The following is a 25,943-nucleotide window of genomic DNA, read 5'->3' on the forward strand; positions in this document are numbered from 1 at the left end:
GCTCAAAGGCCCTCAGCTGGTTGTCCACGACAGGTTGTGGCTCAGGTACAAAGGTTGGCCTATTACCGTTTCCCTGCAATTACAGTTAAATGGTATGTTTTTTATTTTGACAATTTATAACACCCCCAAATTGTGTAAGTCTCATAATGCAAGATTACGTATGGCCAGGGGGAAGAACATTTGTTAATAGTGTAATCAAATGGCAGATCTTTGGTTGCTTTCTTCAAGCATTTTATGTTTGTGTAAGCTGTTGAGTTGTCATAGGTACTGCCACAGTGGAATTGGAAACTAGTCAGCTTCTAGAAATGATCTCTAAATTTGGATCTTAAAAATCTATCTAATCTGCCAGACAGGGTTATGTCCCTGTGCCAACACTGTCATTTTCACTATTTCTAGGGTAGATTTATACTGAGCCTCTGTCCCACCTCACCCTATTTTGTTTGCAGTTTGAATTGACAATTTGCTTGAGAGTCTAATTCACAGACAATTTCTAGATGATAATGTCCAGTGCCAGTAGCAAAAACAAGTGTCTCCTGAACACTTGTCTAACGGACACAACTACAAGACATTTTGAAGGGGTTGAAAAGTCGAATGCTCTTGCAAGTAGACTGTGCTATGCAGACCATGCTATGCAGACCATTATTTGAACCTGGACATGTAGTTTTGATATGATCCCAATCACTACTTGTTTCAGAATCACAAATAATCGCCTCTCTTTTTCCTTACGCTGAACAATTTTTTTTCACTTGAGCAAAGCACGGTCACCTTTCACCTGCACGTAGCACCCTGGTGGTTTCTATGTTTGTTAATTTCCTAATAAAATTCCATTATTTGAAGATATTAAATCTTGTGGTCCTCCGTTCATTTGTTTGTCTAAATAGTTGCAACTCTTCCAGCACAATAAAGTTTAAAGATAACATTTATCAGCTAATGTATTCTAAGTATTAATTTAGTCTAGTTATTCACAAGAATACTAAACCCCAACGTTTCAAAACCCTGTTTTTGTTGGAATTATCCAGATTCAGGGGGATACTGGGTAGCCTATTCTGTGTTTAGGCAAAGGGTTGCCCTACTTGCTACAACACAAATACTCAAAGGACATGAAATTCACAAGCAGAAGTACAACTTTGACCTTACTTCACACCTCTTATAGTCAATCAACCGTAACTTCATTACCACTACAAATGATTTTCAATAATCAACTTTCTTGAACATAAAATACTGCATTACCCAATGTGAGAGTAAGGGTGAGAGCCATGGGAAGACCTTAACCTGATCGCCCAATCCCCTGTAACCTTCGTTTAACCTTAATTCGCATCAAGCCATCACACTATGTAATGTGGTATTATGCGCTAATACAGATTTGGTGTTGAAAAGTGTTTGCCATGGGTTTTTAATTAAAATGTATGTTGTCTTTTACAAAAATTACTGGGAAAGGCTTCTTTTTTTAAACTACGAAAACAACTTTCAAAGAAAAGGCACTACCATCTTCTAATTTTCTGGACTCCAAAGCAGTCTTCTTTCTCACTTTCATAAAGCTTCCTTTTTCAGTACCTAAAATTGTTGCAACTTAAAGAATCCAAAACTGAACTCGGAGGAATACGTCACAAAGGAAGCATTGAGACAGCTTTTTAACTAAAAGATCAACTGTTCAGTGTTGATCCTCCCAGCTTCTTAAGACTGTTTATTAGTGTACTTTAGAGACATATCCACACAGCAAACTCTGTTCAAGCACCTTGAAAGGTTCAAAACCATATTGGCAAACCGCAATTGCACAACGTGGCGCCATCACACTGGGCAGGCACAAAATTGAAAGGTTACAGTACACTAATGTAACTAAAGCAAGATTTTATTTTGCTTCTTTGTATACATTTTCGTACACCACAAAAAGAGGACAGTTAGCAAAAACAAGTCAAGAGGAACATAGAGCTAGCAACCATAGGCACTATCAAACAGCATCTGAAAAGTAGAGACCGTGGCCGAATACACACTGAAAAGCAAATGGTGGGTGGGGGGGTGGCTTCAGAAACAACCACATTTGGAGCAAAAGACTTCTCCAAAGGATATTGCACATTTTCTGGCCTGTCAGGTGTGCCACATCCATAGTATTGCTCTAAATCACATCATAGGTTATACTTTATTATTTCTTAGAAATCAACAATTTGGAATGGATCGCTCAGAGGAGAAAATACTGATTTGAATGGATATAAAAGTCATAAGTGTATCTAGTTCCTATTGCCTCCAGCGTATTTAATAGTGCTTTCTTCATTACAAGAAAAGAAATATAAAAGGGAATAGAAATGAGGATATTAAAAAACCTTTGGTACAAAGCTGAGCCATCAATGTTAGATCTTACCAGGAGGCCTTGAAGCATCATTTAAGGATTACTAAAACCAAGCACATGATAACCAAAATACGCAATGCTCTTCTGATCATTGCTTGCTAAATGGGCAAACTGATAGAATACTTACACATATGCTAGCCTGTAGATCACACTAGGTCTCCCTCATTCGCACACAAACATAGCATCAAAAGCAAGACCATATATTTTATAGCCAAGATGGACCCAAAACTCCTTCAAAATATTACAAAGTTCACAAAACTCCTAATCAAGGAATATTAATGGTATTGCAGACGTTCCTTACCAAGATTATAAACTAAATGCACCAATACATGCATAATGTAGAAGTTATGCAACAAATTGTGAAATCCCCTTACCCATTATATACACTATAAAATATACTCTACCATTCATAAGAGTATTGCAGGTCTCAGAGTTGCTAATTATGTAACAGCATGCAGCCAAAGGCAGCGATCCTTTATGAGAGAGTTCCAATATCCTTTTAATATACAGCAAAGGTTATATTAGAACTAACCATACATGGTCATACTATTACCCTTTGCCCCAAAAAGTTGAATTTATTGATCTTTGGTTGTTTTATTTGAAAGACATGGCTTGGTTTCACAAACTGGGAATAAATGTGAAATTTAAACTATGCGTATAAACAAACCAAGATGTTGCAACTAATTTGTTGTAAAAATTTATTATAAGCGATTTAAATTAGGTTCCCTTCAAAAAACGCTTGCAGTTAAGAAGCTTGATCAGGAATATAGGTTTCTGCTCTTGTTTAATTAATTCTAGCAATTCAAAATAATCATACTACCAAAAGTGCCTCCCCTGTTTATAATAGTTTGTGTGCAAGCAAAGGCGTATCAGAAAAGCTTCTTTTCTCTTTCACTGTTTAACCCGTTCCGTGGCCGACGCAAGCACTACCTCGCTCGTGCTGCACACGTCCGTTAACCGACGCAGCCCCGCTCACTGATTAGAACTCCCGCGGCGAAATTCACGCCCCGGTCACGGAGTTAAACAGCAGTTGTAATAGTTCTCTGGTATTTTTCCTTCACATGGTCTGCTGGCCAGCAACAGACACTAATGTCAAAATCAGCTGTGGTAAATTTTTGCACTACGTCATTTTTAGGGCTCGGACTCCTTCCCAGTGAAACTGGGAGGAGTTTGAGAACTAATGTTAAAGGAGAAAAAAAAGAAGAAGTATCTCCTAGGGCCTTGGAGAGAGAAATTCCAGACATTCCTTAGCGTTTTCTGGCATCTGGTCAGTGATTCGTCTTCCCTGTGCTGTGTATGTAGTAGCCTTGAAGTGATAGGCTGTAAGTAATGTACGCGTGCCCGATGTGGCATTTTGTGTGCGAGAGCGAGCATGGCAGAGTGATTAATCTTAATTACGAGCTGTCAGAGTGCCCGTGTAATGCAAGCCAGATGATGCGAACGCGTTCACAGCGGTGAGCGCGTTCAATGTTAAATGACGAGAGGCAGCAGGCGAGGCTCACAGAAGATGACTCATACATGCTCGTCCACACTGTAGTTCTTGTTTTAAGTTGCTACGGGGTGTCTTTTTTCTGCCTCTGCGTGACAGTCTGTAAGAATAATGAGCGATGGTGTGCTGACTGTTTAGCATTGCGTGGTGTACTTTTTGCCGGGTTTATTTATTTATGCATTTGTATATAGCGCGGACTTTACCCATCCACCCCGACCTTCTAGCCTTCTCATTAATCCCCTGCTCCAATTCCTGCGTCTTTCTGGCCTCCTCTCCGCGTATCCACAGATTGCACCTTGCATCTCCGCAGTCTGCACCGCCACCGTACATCAGCCGGCACTTTTCAACATCCCTTCAGCTTCCTTCCTGTAACCAGGCACCCTTCTTCCTGCCTCGGCTCCCTCCTTCCTGCATCCCTTCAGCCTCCTCCTTGTGTCCTTATCCCCTTCTTCCTGCCGCCTCGCACCCGCCTTCCTGCATCCCTGAAGAGGCATTCCTGCATTCAGCACTCTTCTTTTGTGCACGCTTCCTTCTTCCTGTATCTTTTCACGACCCTGGCTCCACTGTCTCACCCCCAGACCCACGCGGCACTCTCGGCTTCAATTCTGTGTATCCCCTGCCCCCCCACCCCCCCACACACACACCCTCCCCCGCCAGCCCAGCTCCCAGTGTCGCAGTTTCATCTGCGCCAGTGTCGCCAGATCCCCATCATCCCCGGCACACACACACAGATGCCGCGCGCCATCACCGCGAGCCTGCAGTGTCGCAGCACTGCCCCTCATCAACAAACCACCTGCACCTGCCGAGGGGCAGTAACAGCACCCACCATGCACGGGGGGGGGGGGTACCCCGCAAGACTCGCCATCTCCGTCGCGCGACAATTGTTTATTGTGCTTCCACCTCAATGGTGCTCTTTCGGGACTACAAAGTCCTATTCCAGCCCACTCCAGATGGGCCTTGGGCGAGATGCCTCCCGTTTACAAATCGCGACATGTAAATATAGAGTGTGCGGGGTAGCAGGCCGTGCTGTCTATTGTATGCGCCACAGTGAAGTGCATGCGCCCTAGGGGAGCCAACACCGGCCTTTGTGCGGAACATTGGGGGGCGGGGGGCAGAAGATTACCATCCCCTCTAGCCTCCAACGCGCCACCTGCACAGTCAGGACACTGCCAGGCTAGAACGGCGGAGCCGGTATGTGCTTGTGCCTTGATTGACTGCACTGGGCACATGAACTATGTGCAATGTCTTCGGGTGGGAGGCAGTGAAGGAGTTAAATCTATGTGCAAAACTAACTGGTGAGGTGGGCTACAAGGCTACTTCCTTCCATCCCAAGATAGACCACTGGGCACAAAACAGACACAGGCCCTCAAGCAAAACGGTGGCACACAGGAATGTCGAAAGGTTCACCAGTCCTGTAAAAAAGTATGTTTCATTCCGCTGTTGACAGGGCAGGGGTGCGAGCAGCCAATGAGCACACGTTTCCCCTGTGTGCTCTCTAAGGGAGTTTGGCATGTCTGCATGAGCATGAGCACGCACCTCCACCTCACAGCAGGGCACGCCAACCTTCATCCTCAGAGAGCAGCAGAGCAGATGCGAGTGTGGCAGGCCAGGCAGCCCTGCAGGCAGTGAGAGAAGTCGGGCCCCGCTTTGGACGTACATTGCCCCACTTCCTCTAGACATGTAGCCCTCTCCCACCCACCCGAAAGAATATAAACACATCTAAAGACGCCGGACAGGGAACCTTTCCAGTCCAAATGCAATAGATTCGTTAGAGTTTGGGGCGATTGGTACCATAACCATTGGCGTGTTGATGTGAGCTACTATGAGGCGATTATTTGAGATTGTTGTTTTCTAGATCGTCGTATGAATGTTTAAACCATTACAACGCCTAGAAGCAGTCCCGTTTTAAGTAAAAACGCAAAAGCTCTGCAATATAGTGTAATGTCGTAAAACATAGGCATGACGTGGGGTACGTAGTCCACCATAACAAAACACATGATGGCATGTCAGCATGATACGACATACCATAGCATCGCATGACACGACTTAGCAGGGCACATCAAGGCACGACCACAAAACATAGAAACACATGACATAGAAAAATAACACTGAGTATCATAACTTCAAACATTACAACAATAGTTAAAGTGACATAAAGCACAACATACCAGTACCACATAACACAGAACAGCATACTACCAGTGGCTGTGGGTGTCCAGGGGTGCAGCAGGTGCAGTGACACCGGGGCCTCGAGGGTCTCCCTTAACCCAGACAGTGCTGTATTTTACTACGAGTGGCGGTGGAAGTCCAGGGGTGCAGCAGGTGCAGTGACACCGGGGCCTCGAGTGTCTCCCTTAACCCCGACAGTGCTGTATTTTACTACCAGTGGCTGTGGGTGTCCAGGGGTGCAGCAGGTGCAGTGACACCGGGGCCTCGAGGGTCTCCCTTAACCCAGACAGTCCTGTATTTTACTACCAGTGGCTGTGAGGGTGCAGCAGGTGCAGTGACACCAGGGCCTCGAGGGTCTCCCTTAACCCAGACAGAGTAGTGAGTGCAGAGTAGTGAGTAGTGAGTAGAGTAGTGAGTGTAGAGTAGTGAGTGCAGAGTAGTGAGTAGAGTAGTGAGTAGAGTAGTGAGTAGAGTAGTGAGTAGAGTAGTGAGTGCAGAGTAGTGAGTAGTGAGTAGAGTAGTGAGTAGAGTAGTGAGTAGTGAGTGTAATAGTGAGTAGTGAGTAGAGTAGTGAGTAGAGTAGTGAGTAGAGTAGTGAGTAGAGTAGTGAGTAGAGTAGTGAGTAGAGTAGTGAGTAGAGTAGTGAGTAGAGTAGTGAGTAGAGTAGTGAGTAGAGTAGTGAGTAGAGTAGTGAGTAGAGTAGTGAGTAGAGTAGTGAGTAGTGAGTAGAGTAGAGTAGTGAGTAGGACATCACAGGCAGAAGCTGTGCAAGCTTCTTACACTCACAAGGAGACCACAGGCAGCTGAGTTGCAAGCTTCTCCCACTCACAAGAAGGACATCACAAACAGCAGCGGTGCAAGCTTCTCACACTCACTAGAAGGACATCACAAACAGCAGCGGTGCAAGCTTCTCACACTCACAAGAACGACATCACAGGCAGCAGCAGTGCAAGCTTCTTACACTCACAAGGAGACCACAGGCAGCAGCGGTGCAAGCTTCTCACACTCACAAGAAGGAAATCACAGGCAGCAGCTGTGCAAGCTTCTTACACTCACAAGGAGACCACAGGCAGCTGAGGTGCAAGCTTCTCCCACTCACAAGAAGGACATCACAAGCAGCAGCGGTGCAAGCTTCTCACACTCACAAGAACGACATCACAGCCAGCAGCAGTGCAAGCTTCTTACACTCACAAGGAGACGACAGGCAGCAGAGGTGCAAGCTTCTCACACTCGCAAGAACGACATCACAAGCAGCAGTGGTGCAAGCTGCCCTTACACACTCACAGCAGGTCCGGTGCCAAGGCAGCAGCAGCAACAGAGCAAGAGTCCCTTACAAAGAACAGGCACAGCACAGAGATGCACAATGCAATCTTCTCATACTCCCAGGCAGCAGCGGTGCAAGCTTCTCACACTCACACGAAGGACATTACAGGCAGCAGCTGTGCAAGCTTCTTACACTCACAAGGATACCACAGGCAGCTGAGGCGCAAGCCTTTCCCACTCACAAGAAGGACATCACAAGCAGCAGCGGTGCAAACTTCTCACACTCACAAGAACGACATCACAGGCAGCAGCAGTGCAAGCTTCTTACACTCACAAGAAGGACATCACAGGCAGCAGCAGTGCAAGCTTCTTACACTCACAAGGAGACCACAGGCAGCAGAGGTGCAAGCTTCTCACACTCACAAGAAGGACATCACAGGCAGTAACGGTGCAATATTCTCACACTCACAAGGAGATAACTGGCAGTACACACCACATGAACACACTCCATAACACATAGCAACAATACATTGGCATTTACAATGCCATTAGCTCAAACTCAAATAAATCCGAGCCCGATTGCATTTCTAATGCTCGTTTATTTAAGTTATAGGTGCCTAGAAATGTCAAAAGTAGACTAATAAGAAAAAAAGCAAGATTTCAATGCATATATTGGAAGTATTCATCTGTGATAACTGAACAGAAACAGGTGCTAAAAGATGTATGAATCAAATTATCTTTATTGTTTGATTACTTAAAACAATAACAATTTTAAAAACGTGTAACTCATGTATACAAAAAAAACCAAAACATTTTTAAAGACAAAATATTTATACTAAAAGGGTACAAAAATCTTGCTAAAAAAATTGGTTATTATTAAAATGTCCAAAAATTGATTGCTGTTAATGTTCGAAGCCTTAGATGTCAAAAGGTCGTAGCGTCATTTTTGGGTTTCGCCTGCCGAAGGCTGCGCTCTGCGCAGCTTTTCGGCGCAGGTGAAATCCTATGTTGACCATAAGGACTTCGGGAACGTCCCCCGGCTCTCATTGGCTAGCCCCATAAATGGAGGCTAGCCATTGGGTGCCGGATCTGTCCGTCAAGGCCGGACCAGATTCGGGGGCGTTCCCGAGATTTTTTCCCAGGGCGGAGTTACGTTTTTTCCCGTTCCCTCCCCTTTCCCGCCGTCCGTGTCCTCTCCCGCCCCCCCTCCCGCCGTCCGTGTTCTCTCCCGCACCCCTCCCGCCGTCCGTGTCCTCTCCCGCCCCCCTCCCACCGTCCGTGTCCTCTCCCGCCCCCTCCCGCCGTCCGTGTCGTCTCCCGCCCCCCTCCTGCCGTCCGTGTCCTCTCCCGCCCCCCTCCCGCCGTCCGTGTCCTCTCCCGCCCCCCTCCCGCCGTTCGTGTCCTCTCCCGCCCCCCTCCCGCCGTCCGTGTCCTCTCCCGCCCCCTGTGTCCTCGTAGGTGCTTGTTGAAGTTTGATTGTGATATGATGAGCACATGGGGTTTGTCCATTGCACTGTAAACAATATGTGGGAATGTCCATGTATTAGTACACTTGTCCCAAATAACATTCGAGTGGCCGCATGGATTTTGACTAGCGTAGCGTACAGAACTAACATATGTATTATGGCCTTACTATACCATATCAGTCAGTCTCTGCTTTATAAATCCAAAACCGTTTTCAGTCTCCTGGCTTCTTATCATGTCAGTGTATTTGGGGACTGTGGGACCGTAGTACACGGTCACACACACATCAATGGTGGGCGCAACAATGTATCGGGTGATACCAGGTTTGAGTAGAAAATGTCCCTGTGAACCAGGCTCCCGCTGGTATTTTACGAGTCTTTTTAACGCAAGATGCGTTCTCAGTTAAACAAGTGATGCAAGAAGTTGGCTATTTACATTTCATTTTGAAAGTCACATTTAGTGACATTTTTCATGGAATTTCCAAATCGAAAAAATATGGTTAATCAATACAATAGTTTGCGTAATTTGCGCGAAGTAACATTTTGGTGGGGAATGGCTGAATTTCGCCTGTTTAATTAGCACTATGTCTATTGCTGCCGCCGCCGCCCCCCACTTTCCCTGGTTTCCATATACTCGTCCTGTCAGCTGCGCCTGGGCCATGAGGGGCGCACACATGTCCGAGTGTTTGAAAGAGTCCATGCCGCCACATCTCTGCTTCACGTAGGCGAGCCCGTGGCAGATTTACTGCCTGTACACATGCCAAGAGGGAGGGCCAGACTCAGGCTTCGCCTCTGCACACCAGCAGCTCTTGTGAACTCGACTTTAACTTTCTCTTTGGTATAACTAGTAGACGTCTGCCTGTGTTTCTGGGGAGGGGTCTGAAACGTATACCATGAAGAATGTACACATAACGAAGCTCTTTAGTGAGTAGATTGCTGAGCGGAATGTATCCTTTCCGCTGCCTACAGACTATGCAAACATTTCTACAGGGAGAGAGCTCTGTGAGGTCAGGTGGCGCTTGATCGTTCCTGGAAAGAGGTCGCGAGCTCCAGATGGCGCGTGCAGAAATGTACTTCGGTCCTGATACTCCTGCCGTCATGCAAACAAAAAGTGGCCGAGGGATTCTCCCGCTCTCCGTTCCCGCCCCCCCGCTCTCCGTTCCCGCCCCCCCCCTCCAGCTCTCCGTCCCCCCCCCCTCCCGCTCTCCGTCCCCCCCCCCTCCCGCTCTCCGTCCCCCCCCCCCCCCCCGCTGTCCGTGTCCTCGTAGGGGGCTTGTTGTTTATTGGTCTCCTTCGATCCTGGGCCTGTGCTTGATGTTATTGACATCTAACGCTGAACACCGAGCACGAGTTTGAAACTCTCCCTTCAATGGCTTTTTTTTATATATGAATCTTGTGTTTGGTCCTATTCTGATTTGGGCCCCGAGGAGATGGACTATGAACATTGACTCGGTCAGTCATGGGCCACTGCCCAAAGATGTCCGCTATTCATCGGTCCACTGAGTTGCCTTATGGGAGCTGTAGTTTTGTGGGGGATTGAGCGTTTGAGTGTTTCCACATACCCTGGTCGTTTTATGAGCGATAACTGGAATCTGTGAATTTATTAAATATAACAACACGTTTATTATCAGTATCCGTTGCGAGGACTCTGGTTTTTGCATTAAATAATTGAAATAAACTGTGGCCATTGAATTATGTCAACTGACTCTGTTTATATACGTGTTACAGGTAGCTGGGGTTCGAGGGAGCCCTGAGCGCTTGGGTTAGATTTGGATATACATGATTTATCAACATATTTAAAGTTTCCCTTTCGTCAGAGGGCGTACAGTACACTTTCAAGAGGATCAGAGGGACATGTTACAACAGTAAGCTTGAAAAGAGGATTCTGCGGGCTCCTCGGGGCGGGGAGAAAGGCAGCTTGATGCCCGGGCACAGAGGGGATTCGAATGGAACGCTGGCGGAGTTTTCAAACTTTCCCCCTCTGCCAGGAGCGTTCGCCTGCAGGGGGAGGGGTGGGGGTGCCTATTGTTCCCTCAGCGGCCTCCATGTTTGTTGACTCGTGCAGCTCGTGTTTGCACCTGTCAGACCTGGGTGTAATATTAACCCTTTTTGTTGGCTGTTTTGTGTGGGCGCTTCGAAGCCATTCTGGACAGGGCGGCGCACTCCCTTTCCTGCCTCTCCGCCCCGTGCAGAATTATTTCATCCGATGCCACGGGCCTTCTTTCATGTGGAGCAGGGCGGATTACAGCTTTGTCCCGCCGAAACCTTCTGTGAGCTCTTGGCAGCCAGCCAGGGCGCCACCTTGCTGCCAGGCGCTGCAGGGCTGGGAAAAGGCAACCCGCCTCCGGTGTTACTGGCCCCGAACAGGGCAGCTTAACAGAAGCCGGCACGGGGGAAAGGACTGGCAGAGAACAGGCGAGGGGCCAGGGCTGTACTGGGGACCCAGGAGCAGCCCTGGCAAAAATGCTCACACCAGCCACTGCCCTCCAGCAAGCTCATTATTTCCATTCATTCATTCATCCATTCACACTCTCTCCTCTAGCACTTCTGCCTCTCTGGTGGCTTTCCCGCTACCCCCCTCCCTCCTCCCTCCCTCTCTTTCTCTCTCTGAAGCCTCCTGTGCCTGCTGCAATTGACCTTAGGGAGCCAGGGAAAGTGACAGACACCAGGAGCTGCCTTGGCTTCCTAACCTGCATCAAGGGGCTCCAGCCTACTGGGGAAATGCCCGGGGGAGTAAAAGGCATGTGGTTAAAAAATAAACAAGTGGGGAAGAAGCCCACACTTATTTTCACACGCTCAGTTTTATACTTGTTATCATACCTTTTTAGGTTTTGCCTAAGTGATTGCTCACTTACGCTATGACCCTCTGTCTTGCACTGAACAGCAACGTGGACGCTGGGAGGAAATCACTGGCATTAATCAGAATTGCTTTTTGAAATGGATTGAATGTGAAGCAACCTCTAGCATCGATCATTTTGGTGCTTTAAGCAAAAGACTGTTCGCTTGTAAAGCATTCTTTGACCAGGCCCGTTCAAGTTTTAATATAATTAACCTTATTCCTTCCTTGCCCCCTCCCGCTGTCCGTTCCTTTCCCGCCCCCCCCCCCCCGCTGTCCGTTACTTTTCCGCCCCCCCTCCCGCTGTCCGTTCCTTCCCCCTCCCCCTCCCGCTGTCCGTGAGCCCGTTACTGCCCCCCCCTCCCGCTGTCCGTGTCTCCGGCCCCACTTGTAAATGCTTGTTTCATTATTGCACTATATTTCCTTGGGAAAGCACATGTCTGTAGTTGCATTTGGGGAATGAATCTCTGAAACTGAGATCTGTTTTGAATTTGGGAAGTGCTTCTCTTAGAGACAGCAGCATAGTGTGGGCTGTGTGGGCTGTGTGGGCTGTGTGGGCTGTGTGGGCTGTGTGGGCTGTGTGGGCTGTGTGGGCTGTGTGGGCTGTGTGGGCTGTGTGGGCTGTGTGGGCTGTGTGGGCTGTGTGGGCTGTGTGGGCTGTGTGGGCTGTGTGGGCTGTGAGAGCTGTGAGAGCTGTGAGAGCTGTGAGAGCTGTGAGAGCTGTGTGGGCTGTGAGAGCTGTGTGGGCTGTGAGAGCTGTGTGGGCTGTGAGAGCTGTGTGGGCTGTGAGAGCTGTGTGGGCTGTGAGAGCTGTGTGGGCTGTGAGAGCTGTGTGGGCTGTGAGAGCTGTGTGGGCTGTGAGAGCTGTGTGGGCTGTGAGAGCTGTGTGGGCTGTGAGAGCTGTGTGGGCTGTGAGCTGTGTGGGCTGTGAGAGCTGTGTGGGCTGTGAGAGCTGAGCGAGCTGTGTGGGCTGAGAGAGCTGTTGGCAATGTAAATAACAATGCCATTTATTTATAAGTAAAAAAAAAAAAAGAAATGTCATGAGCAATGCCAATAGCTCTAACTTTTCCAAAGGCGAAACCATTGCATTGTAAATGCTTGTTAAAATCTGGAAAGGGACAGCTAGACATATCTTTAAAAAGTCATTTAAGGAGCCGTAAGCAATTAATATTGGGCAAGATACATTGTTCGAATAAACAACACTGTATGATCACGAGTTCATACATTTTGATCAAAGGGCAGCATGGCGGTGCAACCAGAGGCAAAGATTTGCGGCCCGGTTTTTCCCATGTTTTTAGGCTGCTCTGGTAACAAATTTGGTGAACCGAATGTTCAGCTTCGTGTTTTCTGAATTCATGGCAGCTATTAAAGGATGTAAGGTTGAGATATGGAAACTTAAATCAACTTATTTTGGCCAGTTATAGGTCTACTGCCAACATTTAGTGTGTCCAACAACAAAATGCCTTCTGTTGTGCTGATAACTGTATATCTTTTGTTTCTTACCGGATTCCCTTTGCCACAAGGATTGCTAGAGACTTCTGATCCAGTCTGTTTGCCTTTCTGCTCGCCTCTCACCTTTCGCGACACCCGCTTCGCGGGTGCCGCTCAGCTGCTCCCTAGGGCTGTTCCCCGCTGGTGTGAGCGGCTCTGCAATCGGCAGAGAGCACACGCGCTCCCAGTTGAGGAGAGACAGGCGAGAGCCACTGATTGCGAGTCAGCGCGTTGAGACCACCGGGGGACTGCGAGGACCAGCAGCCTCAGCTCTACACAGCTGGTGCCTCTTCCCCCGGCGGCCAAGCCCCCAGCCTCCTCATACATAACTGGTTTGGTCACTACCGCACAGCGGGACGCGCGCGGGACGCAGCACCGGGGCGAAGACCGGGCAAAGAGCGGGCCGTTTGAGTACGTGAGAGTCCGGTCCGGGCCCTGTCTCTTTGCCTGTCACAGCGAGGACATTGAATGTACACTAAAATGAGTACTAGGGAACCCAGGAGTAAAACATCCTCCCTAGCCGCGGCTGGAGCTGTTAAAGGCCCCATTGACACCTATTTTGCCAAGGCGGGATCTCTCCTGATTGAGGAAATCCAGGTACTGGAGCGAAGAATCTCCCAAGAAATAGACTGGGTAAGGAGATCTTCCCTAGGCCCAGTGGCCCAAGCTAGAACCCCAGAAGATAGACTTGGCTTACTAACTAGCTGTAGCACTGATCAGGCAACAGGTCCACTTCCAGGTACCTCAACTACTGACCCAGAGTTTACTATTGAGGTCCCGTGTGACTTTGAGGATATAAGCCTTATGGCCTTACCTAACACCCAAATTCCTCAACCCATATCAGTAGAGAACACTGAGGCAGTCTGTCAGGGGGTCCCCTGCTCGGCACAGGCTGAGCTAACCGACTCTTCGTCTTCCCCACAGACCGGCAGCTACGGGCCCTTTAAGGACAGCCTGGCCTTGCAGTTCCCCGGACCACCTGACTTTGTTGGCCTATCGGAGCCGACCTCGCGTCTTAAGGAGGTGGAATCCGACGTGCAACGCCAGGAGAAACAAGCCGACGAGGAGAAACAAGCCGACCAGGACACAGAAGGACCGTGTTTGCCCGGACCCGAAGAAGACACGGAGGTGCCCCTGCTGAGTGACACCGGAGACGGGAGACTGACGGAAGGCGTAGCGGAAGCAAGGAAGCCAGGAGGCCAACGGTTCCGTGTTCCGCCCAGCCACGCGAAGGAGGACGCGTGGCTTCTCCAGGTGCGTGGGCGTTTGCGTGCGCTATTTCAGTTTAAGAGGGGAGGGACCGGGTAGGCAGCGAGGCGCTGTTTGGGCACTGAAGTCTTCCTGTGCACACACTCACGGGTCGCTCTAATTGATGTCCTTGCTTGAGCGGTGGTGGTTACCTGTTCCCTCACTCCCTACCCTGACTGTAGTCTTAGGCAATAGGACAGTCTACTAAAGCCCGTTGTTCTCTTCTTTTTCCTACATATGCTGGAGTCCGGCTACATCCACCCAGGGGATACTACACCTGAAGCCCTAGGATCCTGGACTTTGCCTGATTTTGTACACCTGCAACCCTATCTTTAAACGTTAAATAAACAGTAGAACTGTCGCCCAAGTTTTGGCTCCTTCCTTCTTGCACCCCCAAAGGTGACACAGTCAAAGTCACAGAACCTAATAATGGCTGCAATAGGGGGACTACAGAAGGGGCTATACAAAAAAAGAAGCAGGGCCAACAAAACAAAGAAGACAATAGCATTAAATCCCCTAAACCCATACAATCTAGAGGTAAAGGGGGGAAGGGAGCTACCCCTGCCTCTAGGCTGGAGAGGCCGGGAAGTTTAACCATCCCTAGAACTGTAAATCCAACCTCACCACTAGAGCACACAACCAACGTGCCAGCAGATATCACCTCCGACGACATTACATTGGAGGACATAGGCACACTTCTCAGGTCCCTATTGAGTCCCCTTGAGGCTAGACTGATTAAGATCGAAGCTAGACTAGTTATCATCGAAAAGGCAACTGTCCAACTTGCCGACTCAAGGAAAATTGATAATAGTGGGACAAAAATGTTAAAAGATGGATTGGGATCAATACCCACTAAGGGCAATGGACCTCTCACCGTAACAAACAATAACCTGCCACCCGCAAACCCCCCCAAACCCCCACAATCCATGTCAAATAATACTCCCCAACCACTAGAGGCCAACAAGGCCACTATCCTAAAACAACAAACAGTAACTGCCACTCCAAAAACAATTCCCACACCAAAAGATAATGCTTTGCCCTCGTCTAACATCAAAGGCGATCCACCACCCACTGGAGAGAAATCAAATACCAATCGTAGACCAAAGCTTATAAACCTTCCCCCAGAAGCTGCACCTTACACCCTAGTACTGGCGGGGGTCCCGGAATTAAACTCTCCCACATTTGAATCTACTACCTCACTGAAGAACAAAGTTATTAACTGGCTCTCTGTAAATAGACCACTCCCGAGAGGAACAACCAGTGACATTTCCATGGCTAGGAGGGCAACGTGGGTGGGTCATACCAGGAAATCCATCAGGGGAGACTGCATTCTGGTCACCTTCAGAGACCCGAATACAGCCGCGTACATTTGCACCTGGGCTTCTGACGAGGATTTTGGTAGCATCATTCAACCACTCCCTCTTTCATTTTTTTATCCCTCAAATTTTTACAACTCAGAGGACTATAGATGGGGGCATCACCAAGAGCTGTTGGAGGGTTGGGAAAACTGCCCAAGGGAGAGAACTGCCCACTCACAACACAGGGGCAGACCATTAGAGCAGTTTCATCTATACGGGGACGAGGCTAGCTGGGAGACTGTTACAAGAAGGAGGGGGGGGGGGACGGTGGCTACAGGAGAGGAATTCCTGGGCCACATAGAACACACTACCCGGCCTATCCATCTACCCACAATAGATACAGTAGTCTAGAAATGGTAGATTGACAGGTGGCTGAAGAGGGGAGTGTCCTACAAGCATCTCCCACGACTGAGATTAACACCCCCCCAGCCCCAGATATATATCCCATGGCACCTAGTACAGTCGAACCGAGTCAAGTCCAAAGCGGGACGTATCCTATTCTATCCCCTGCCAATAAACCCATGGGCATGAATTACTCCCTCATAAGCCAACCGGTGCCCATCGAGCTTACCCCCAGCAACTCTGTTTCTTCAGGCCCAGCCACCACCCAATTGTCACTCATTACAGTGATCTCTTGGAACGTGGCAGGCCTTGCCAGCAAAACAGTTTGTACAGAGTGGGGTTCTTACATCAGCTCCAAAAATATACTCCTTTTCCAAGAGACCTGGGCACGTGAGGAAATATCATTCCCGGGCTTTGCCTCTTTTTTCAAAGCCGCTAAATGGGGGGGAAGGGGTAGGCCGTCAGGGGGACTTACGATATGGGTAGCCACGGATCTAGGCTGTAAAGCTTCCTATCTAGAGACCGCCTCCGATGACCTATTGGCTGTCCTACTTGAGTGGCCAGACTCCACGAAGTTGTTAGTCATCAACATTTACTCAAGGCCGGTAACAATGCACAAAGAATCTGGGACTATAGACGAGTTAGCAAGGCTCCTAGAAGGCATTCCAAGCGAACTAGCATGCCTGGTAGGAGGTGATTTTAATTGTCATTACGAACCACTGCCTGGACTACGTGATGGTCCTTCCCATGAGGAAGATTCATGCTGGTTCATCCCAGAGACGGTGGCACCACCCCCAAGGGCCTGGACTCCTCTGGCCTTGCAGATAACTGCCCTCACTCTCAATCTAGGTATAAGGGCGTGCAATGGCCGTTGTAAATCAGATATACCCAGTAGCAATACCTACAACAAAACAGGTAGTGAATCAAGACTGGACTACATCATGGTTAAACTGTTTATGTAGTCAGCAATAGTTGATTTCAAAATCACTGAAAGAACGGACAGTGACCATAATGCCTTGGAATGGACTTATTCCCTGCCTGGGGGGGAGGTTACTTCCCATGGATCGGATAAAGATAAGGTGGGCCTCCTACTGGAAAACAATCGGAGGAAAGTCAAGTGGGAGAAATTGGCCATCAGTCCAGATAGAATACCCCGGCTATATGAAAGGATTATTCCATTTTTGGAGAAAGCCTTCCAGCTAGGAAATGAGGTCTCTGATGATACCAGCAGAGGCAAGCTTGCACAAATACACGCAGACACCATCAATACCTTAGAGCAGGATCTGTTCTCATCCCTAGGGAACAGGAAAGGCCCTACGCCCAAGAAGTCGTGGTATAATGCCGCATGTAGGGAAGCCAAGGCCCTCCTGTTACTTGCTATAAAGGGACGCCTCAACCGTGAAGAAATTCGTGCTAGGAGAAGATCGTATAAAATCCTCCTGGCAAATGCGAGGGCGGAATGGGACCACGATTTTTGGGAAAATCTCACGAAAACACTAACAATAAGAGATTCCCGCAAATTCTGGCGCATAGTCGCGAATGGCACGGAGGATTTATCCTCCGCAATAGAGCCTAACATAGCCCCCTCGGTATGGCAGAGCCACTTCGAGGCGCTGTATGCGGAAGGTGGGGGGGACCAAAACAGTGATGGTAGCATAAACATATCCAGTCTTACAGGGGCTCCCTTTACTGAAAAAGAGGTGAGGGAGGCCATTAAAAACTTAGCCGCAGGAAAAGCCCCGGGTCTTGACGGGGTGCCAGGGGACTTGTTTAAACAGGAACCGAGGATATGGACACCATACCTTACACTGATATTCAATGCCATTCTGGGGGGAATGGAGGTGCCCGATACTTGGAGGGGAGCAGAGGTGGTCCCAATTTATAAAAAGGGATCCCCCCTGCTTCCTGCCAACTATCGCCCCATCAGTCTCATCGACATATCACAAAAACTCTTCGGTAGACTGATTCTGAACAGACTCCAGGCTTGGACAGAAGAAATGAACATTCTATCCCCCTATCAGGCAGGATTTAGGCAGGGTGTATCGACCATAGATCAAATGTTCAGGCTAAATCTCCTTTACTGGAGAACAGCTGTAATCGAGGGCGGGACTTTATACACTATTTTTGTAGACCTCCGTGCCGCCTTCGATTTGGTACCCAGATCGAGGCTGTGGAGAGTTATGGAAGAGCTAAACATCCCAGGTGATATTCTGGCAATCCTGATAAGACTTCATCACAACAACTATGCCCGCGTAAGGTGTGGCAAAGATGGCAAGCTAACCGAAAGGTTCCCCGTTCGCAGAGGGGTGAGACAGGGTTGCGTGCTCGCACCGACCCTGTTCTGCCTCTTTGTGAACGGGGTTGTCGCCCACCTAATCAGGATTGCCAATATTGATGCCCCAAAGCTGACAGGCAGCAGGGTGCCCGCAATTATGTTTGCAGACGACACCCTGCTGCTGTCTAAATCCCCTATGGGGATTCAACGCATCCTGGATGGCTTTTTAGAGTTTTGCTCTGAACGAGGTTTGGAAATCAACCCAAAAAAAACTAAATTTATGATTTTAAATCCCAACCCCCATAATCGAGCCCCACCCAGGATAGGCACAGTCCAATTAGAACGCGTGCATAATATCGAATACTTGGGGATTACCCTAAATGAACATCTAACGTGGACGTCTCACCAGACTAAAGTGACCATCAAACTGGCTCAGTTGGCAGGTGGCACCATGCGTCTGGCGAACAAATCCTTTTATCGCCCACTAACCCCAATTATGCATATTTACAAAATTCAAGCCCGGGCGGGTGTCACATATGGGGGCGAGCTGTGGGGTCACTCAACTCCCCAAGTTACAGTCAATCGAAAACAAATTCCTGAGACAGGTCGTTGCCCTTCCCCAGAGTACTCCTCTATTCCCCCTCAGATTAGACTTGGGAATTCGACCAATAACAGAGGAGCTGGGACTTAAACCCCTAACCTTTTGGAGGCGTTTGTGGTGTAGCCCAGACCTTACAAACTACAGCGAAGAACTACAGGAATTCCTGGAGCTACGGAATGCCAAGAGGATCCCTTGGTTGATCTACGTCAAGGGAATGCTAGAGGAGATGGGATACTCGGAACTATGGACGGATCCTCTAAACTCTTGTGTAAAGACTCCAAAAAAGGTACTAGCGAGAGCATATTATGAACTGATGCTCACAAGAGCTATAGATGCCACGCGAGAAGGATCCTTGACACACTTGTTCCTAAAAGTGAAAGACTTTTATCGTCTTGAAAGCACTTTAGACGCTATTTCTCCTGTACTAACGAGAAAACTATTTTTACAATGGAGATACGGATGCCTTCCCCTAGCATCATTTACAGCGTCATGGCAATCTCGCTCCACCGTAGCATCCTGCCCAATGTGTGCTCATTCGAAAGAGGATGATGTTCATGCTGTTTTCTTCTGCAAGGGCTACGAGAGGAGTAGGAAATACTGGTTAGTCCCGCTACTCAGGAACTTGGGTTTTAGATCTTTTCAACCTGCCTATAGAGTTTTAAAGACAGACCTCTCCCCCACTGTAGTTTTTGCCCTATCGAAATTTTTGACCTCTATGTGGATCATTCGAAGCCGATTGATGAAAAGACTTGTTTAAAAGTCCCTTTGAAAGACATATACTGTTTTATTCCACCCCTTGTTTTAAAATGTCTTAATTATTGGATCACACTGTGTTCAATTAGTTTTTAAGTTTGTATAAATGCTATGTATCTTTTATGATCTGTGATCGAAATAAAGATTTTTGAAATGGAAATGGTATATCTTTTTTTTTTTTACATACAGGGACACTGAGCTTGGTCTCCAATGTAGTGAAAAATATCCAAACAATATTATGAAGTCTGAATTCTATAAAGTACTGCGATTATTATCATACTTAATGTTTGTTTTCGTATTGGTTGGCCCATTCTTTTTTAATAAACTTTCCACGGACATGCAGGTGCGAGTGAACATTGCAGCCTTTAATAGAACGTTTGTAGAGGATGCAGGATGTTTTAAGGTTAGAGCCTGTATCTTGTAAACTGTTGTTCATGATGGATATTTTACAGTGGCAGGGCAGCTACAACACGCATTAAAGACCTGTGGCCTACTGGTTAGGGATCTGCACCATACCATAACTCTGTGAGATCTCAGAATCAGAGTAGCTAGGAAGCTGGTTTCAACAGTTCTAGAAACAGGATGACTCCTTCAAACAAGGTGCAACTCGCTCAAACTGAATGTTGTGCCTGTTCCTGTGTAGATGGGAGGTGAGACCTTGGTGGTCCTGGGCAGTAACAGTCCATGGAGATTTCCTGCACCCAGGACCTTCCAGTCACTACTGACCGGCACAGTGTTCAGCTTCTTGTTACAGGCAGCTAAACTGCCTTTTCACAGTTCCAGCAACAAGGCAGTTTTTAAGGCTTCCTGGAAGAAGGCTCATCTGGAGGACGGCTGGCCACCAAACAGTAGTTCAACCTCATGAGACTAACATCTCTCCTAGGGAACAGATCTCCTTGGTCGCAAGCCAAATGGTGAACAAAGTACTGGCGGAGGAGGCTGGGTACTCATTTTCCATTCGTGACTAGGCAGTTGCAGGATGACTCGGGCGGATGTGAAAATGGCTCTGCCTGGGAGCAGTTTCTCGGGGGGGGGATATTGGTCACTGGCATTAGCTTCTTTGCGCAAGGATAAACAGACCATGAGGCGTCTACGTGTGAAACACTGCATTAAAGATTAGACGTCTCCTTTGGATCCTAAAAGCGAGATCTAACTGCGAGGGTGGTGAGACCATCTTTGCAGTGGATATTTAAAAGGATTTCAACAGTCTTGAATGGGCTTACCTATTCGAGGTGATAAGGAAATTTGGATTTGGCCCAGCCTTCATTAAGTGGACGGGCCTGCTATAGGCGGAGTCTACTGCCCGGGTCAAGATGGGCAGACTGATTTCCGGAAGTTGTAGAATAGAAAGAGGCACGCGACAAGGGTGTCCTTTGTCGCGTCCGTTGTTTGCCTTGGCGCCTCTAGCAGCCGGTACGGGGGCAATATTTTCAGGGGTTAGAGGTAACCTGACAGATTCACCACATTGCACTCTATGCAGATGATCCGCTGTTTCTGGAGGATGCGCGAGAGGCACTTGGTGGGACGAAGAGTCTCTGCATGGTTTAGGACAAGTAGCGGGCCTAAAAAGTGAACTGGGCAAAGTTGTCTCTGTTTCCATTCTGGGTGGGTAGGGTTGTCCCATTAGCAACAGAGGGGGGTACAATGGCAATCCCACTGCTTGACCTACCTGGGCACCCAGATCTATCACTCTCCTGAAGACCTATTAGAAGGGAATATAGGACAGGCCTTATGGGGAGCTAAAAGCATCTTTGACTTTTGGGGGACTCTGTTCTTGTCAGTAGCGGGTAGAGTTGCACTCCTAAAGATGGTGACGCTACCGAGGCTGCTATATTATTACGGAGTGCTACCAGTTTGGATCCCAACCCGAATATTCGCCCAACTGAATTCACAGGTGACGGCGTTCATATGGGGTCCCGGCAGACGGAGGGTAGCACTCACTACACTTATGAGGCCGAGAACAGAGGGAGGGTTGACAGCACCTGACTTTGAACATTATTACATAGCTGCGCAATTGCTCACGAAATGAGTGGCGGATAAACGTTGGGGACCAGAAGAAAGGAGAGGAGAAGCCCCATACTTGCGACTCCTGTCAAGAATAATTTTGAGACTTCCTTGCCGAAACAGGGACCTCCCCACGGACATCTCGTAAATGCAGGAATAGAAACCTGAAAAGGGCCAAGATTAAACATCCCTAAGCGCCGGAAATCCCATTGATTATGTGAGGCCCTCCCCCATGGAGGTGACTGGCGTATGTTGGGAGCATCTGCAATAGGAGACCTTTACGAGGAGGGCACCCTGATCCCATTCAATGACCTCAGGGAACGCCACGATATACCGGGAGGAGACTTTCTATTGCACCCAACACTTACGGCAGCCATGAGGAAACACTGGAGGGAGGGTCTCACTGAGCCGGGAATCTCGACGGGATGCCAATATATGGTTAGAGCGGCTGGCACCTTTAAGGCAGTCACTTCTGTACAGGCGACTTACATACACAACACTCCCTCCCCTGACTAAGATCCATAGACAATGGGAAACAGACCTGGACAAACCCATAGCGAATAAGGATTGGGAGACACTGGTGGAAAGAGCGTGGAACAGTACTAGAAATGCACGGTTTCAATTGATGAACTTTTATGTACTACACAGGGCCTACCTCACCCCAGATAAGCTCAATAAATATTTTAATACACAAACAGCAGCATGTCCACAGTGTCATACAATAGGAGCTGATTTCTTGCATATGTTCTGGATTTGCCCGAACATAGGGGCCTTCTGGGAGGAGGTAACCATAATATTGGCAGAAGTAACTGATAAGGAAATAGTGAATACTCCAGATTACTGTCTGTTGCATTGGTTCCCCCATACCGCTAAAAACAAGAAAACTAGTAAGTGGCCAGATCTTGGTTTAGTATTGGCTAAGAGATATTACCAGCCATTGGAAATCGAGAATTGGCCCTAGTCTATCTAGGTGGAAAAAAAAGTTCATTAAATGGGCTGAATGTGAAAATACTGTTAGATTGCCAATAGCTAAACGAACCGGAGGTGAGAAATCGCTGGAGGTGGCTAGAGCATGGACAGCGTTGCTTTATTTGTTTTAAAACAACGCTGTGGGATAAAGTGACCAGGAGGGTGAAGACTAGGATGAGGATGTCCGATTCACCTGCGCTCGGCCTACTAAGCGCATTTTCCCCATGTTAGATAAACTCCCACGGGATGGGAGGAAGACCCCCGAGTGTCTTTTAGTGACTCTCTAAGTCAAAAGATGATACCCAGCGACTGACTGGGCAGGTAAAAGACTAAAGGGACACGTCTTGGCGGGTGGGGGGTGCAGTTGGGGTAAGTTTTAGAGAATGTGTAAGAGTGATACGAGGTATAGTATGTAATGTTACAGTGGATACTGATAATACGTGAGATACAACTGATTTAGCAGTGGGGATATGGTCATTGTTTGAAAGGACATGTTTGTGGCGAGATCGCCCTTGGGAAGATATATGTTATAAGCTAATTTGGGTAAAGTCAGATGCGGGTGATGTCACGCTGTTATTTTTTATTTTACAGAGTTTTATATAGCGCAAAGTTGACCGGAATCGGGTATTAGAGCGCTTTACATAGCACTGGCTGCATTACATGAGGACACATTCATTTTTTGTGAGGCACTGGGAAATTAAGTGATTTGCTCAGAATCACAGGATGTTCAGCGTCAATGCAGAGACTCGAACCCAGTTACCCAGATTAGAGGTCGTCTGCCCTAGCTGTTAGGCCAACTCCTCGCCCCAATGTTATAATATTGTATTGCTTAACTGAAAAGTTAATAAAATATGTTTACAAAAATGAGGTGTGTAAGTGTAGGCCGACTGGACCATAAGGACAACACCAGCTCTACACCATGTTAAGCATCATCTTGGGCAACAAGCATGCAGTCCAAGGAGCAACAAGCATGCAGTCCAAGGGACGTAAGCCCCAACCACTCCATTCATATACCCTAAAGTCAGACACACAACAACCAACAAAGGTGCCTTTCACACATCCCGGACATGATTAAGGCAATCGACACAAATGATAGAGCAATGGACAGACCTTTGCAAAGACGAGCCAATAGGCGAAACCAACACAGAGGTCAGCCTAAAGAAAAAAAGTCTGTACCACACTAGCAAATACGCTGCTACCACTGTCAGTTTTGCAATCCTCTTCAGAAGAGGGCATAAGACCACATCAAAAAAGGGGAGAGCACTATGGATGCCACCTTGACATTAAAGCACAGCTCCAACGCCTTCGATCAGTTTAAAATTGCTAACCCTCAGTGGACTCGCATTTCTGTCAAGCTCATGTGGGAAAGATACACAATATTGTTCTGAAAGAAACAAAGACAGAGGGGACATATTCACAAAAAAGTGCAGAGGACTTTCGTTCCAAGCAATTATATTTATTATTACAATGGTGTCAACACCTGCTTTTTAATTTAATGGACTAAAGACCAGATTACAAGAGTTTACTATTTTAAATAACCAAAATAATAAACACCCGACAACCCTCAACACCTCTTACTACCTTAGACTAATTACCTTTGTTTTCCATACTCAGCCTTGGATGACAACAACTATCCAGGTTCTCAAATCACAAAAGACCAACCAACCACTTTGTAATGGTGGAATAAGTCTTGACCACTTAAATGTTTAGTCGAGATCTTGAGCACAATTAATGAATGACTTGGGCTCTCAGACACTGTCTCTTGTAGAGAGGGAAAAGGTTGGAGGGGATGGAAAATCAGGGACATACTTAGGGGAGAGGCCCCAACTCGAGGAGCAAGATCAGACAGACTAAGTGGGGGGGGGGGGGTTTAGACTCGTGGCAAGGGATACAATACAGATTCTTGTGGTGGGAGGGGGTTCAGACAGGCTCTTAGATGGGCACATCCTTGGATGTTACAGACTCCCTGGGATACAGACTCTTGGAAGTTTGGAGGGGGGGGGGCGCTCAGACTCATTGGAGGGTGGGTCAGACAAACTTGCTGCGGGGGGCTGAAGAGACTCTTCTTAAAAGTACCAGATACATGGTTATGGTCATTTTTGGTCAACAATGGATTTTTCAAGATGGGCAACTTTATCTTACTGTTTCAGTACAAAGTATTGCACAGGAAAGTGAATCTGTACCACCATTTGTCAGTGGGGAACCCTCATTGAAGATTTCAACAACTGGGGGCTGTCTGGTGGGGTGAGGAGGGGGTTAAGGTACAGACTCTGGGGGGGGGGTCTACTTCCATTACCCCTCTACCCTATAGTTCAGCTCCTCTTCTACCCCACTCCAGCACAAGGAGCCTTCCTTTGAGAAGGCCCATCCTCTCCGGTCTCGCTTAGTTCTCTTCTCCGTTGTGCATCACCCCTTTGAGTCTCACAGTCCCGGGGAGGGCTCCTACTAGTCCCCGGCCTGACACATGCCTCGCTCCCGGGCTGCAGGCCTCCGTTCACCGGTCTCGCGTACTATCCCTTCCCCGATACATGGACCCAGACCCCCAGCTTCGCATGTTCGGGTTCACCAGGCTGTAGGCCTGAAAAGACCCCGGCATCGCGTGTCCCCCACCACCCGGTCCCCAGCGCCCTCGAGCCCCCTCACTTACGGTTGTAGAGGGCGATGAGAGCGGCCTCGGGGGTTCCCCGGGCCTCCAGCCGCAAAGCCTGCTGCTCGGCGTGCCGCTGGATCTCGCCATTGGCGTCCCCGATGGTCAGGAGCCGCACGCCGGGGAACACAGACACCGCCATCTTCGGAGTGACCGGGCGGGGGGCGTGTGTGAGAACGGGGGAGGCCTTAAACCGCGGCCGCAGCGCTGCCGCCGGAAACCTGCAGTACTGCATAGCGACCCGTGTGCGACCTCTGCCGGGTGGAGGTGGTACTGCAGGTCGTGGCTCGGCAGGCCACAGTCAGAGTGCAGGGAGGCCAGGACAATAATTCTTCACCCAGTCCAGAAAAGTATGTCTTTTATGAAGAGGATACATTACGTTTCTTCTCACCCCTAAGTCAAGCTATGAAGAACATTCTCAAAGCTGCAAAATAATCATCATCATTTTAAAAATCATTTTATTGACTTCTTTAAATATTTTGTTTACAGTATCACTTTATAGTTTATAATAAACATTATTTTGTTGCGAGCAATATAAAAATATAATTTGAATTATAAAAGCCAATCAGCACGCAGTTTATTGGGCAATTACAGCATATATCCCGAAGACTTTCAGCAACATTTATAGAATAATTAAGGCTTTCATCAATTCTATATAAAGAGAGGTTTAATAAGATTCTAAAAATGGATC

The 25,943-nt window shown here is 47.9% G+C and overlaps 1 protein-coding gene across 6 annotated transcripts in view; it reads right to left on the bottom strand.

Annotated features, from left to right (window-relative positions):
• The window catches only part of CARM1 (coactivator associated arginine methyltransferase 1), a 395,773-nt gene extending 370,289 nt beyond the window's left edge, over window positions 1-25,484 (bottom strand). For 5 of the 6 annotated variants that reach the window (XR_013609861.1, XR_013609860.1, XM_078685059.1 and 2 more), the window contains exon 1: window positions 25,253-25,479. Coding sequence is in view for 4 of the 6 variants with exons in the window: in XM_078685059.1 (XP_078541185.1) it covers window positions 25,253-25,394 (142 nt within the window). In the remaining 2 variants the exon portion in view is untranslated. Of the gene's footprint in view, window positions 1-25,252 lie in introns of all 6 variants that reach the window. The other variant, XM_078685050.1, reaches the window with a different exon arrangement.
• Window positions 25,485-25,943: the final 459 nt, after the last annotated feature.

Source organism: Lissotriton helveticus, chromosome 1_1 (assembly GCF_964261635.1).
Source record: "Lissotriton helveticus chromosome 1_1, aLisHel1.1, whole genome shotgun sequence".
Lineage (NCBI taxonomy): Eukaryota > Metazoa > Chordata > Amphibia > Caudata > Salamandridae > Lissotriton > Lissotriton helveticus.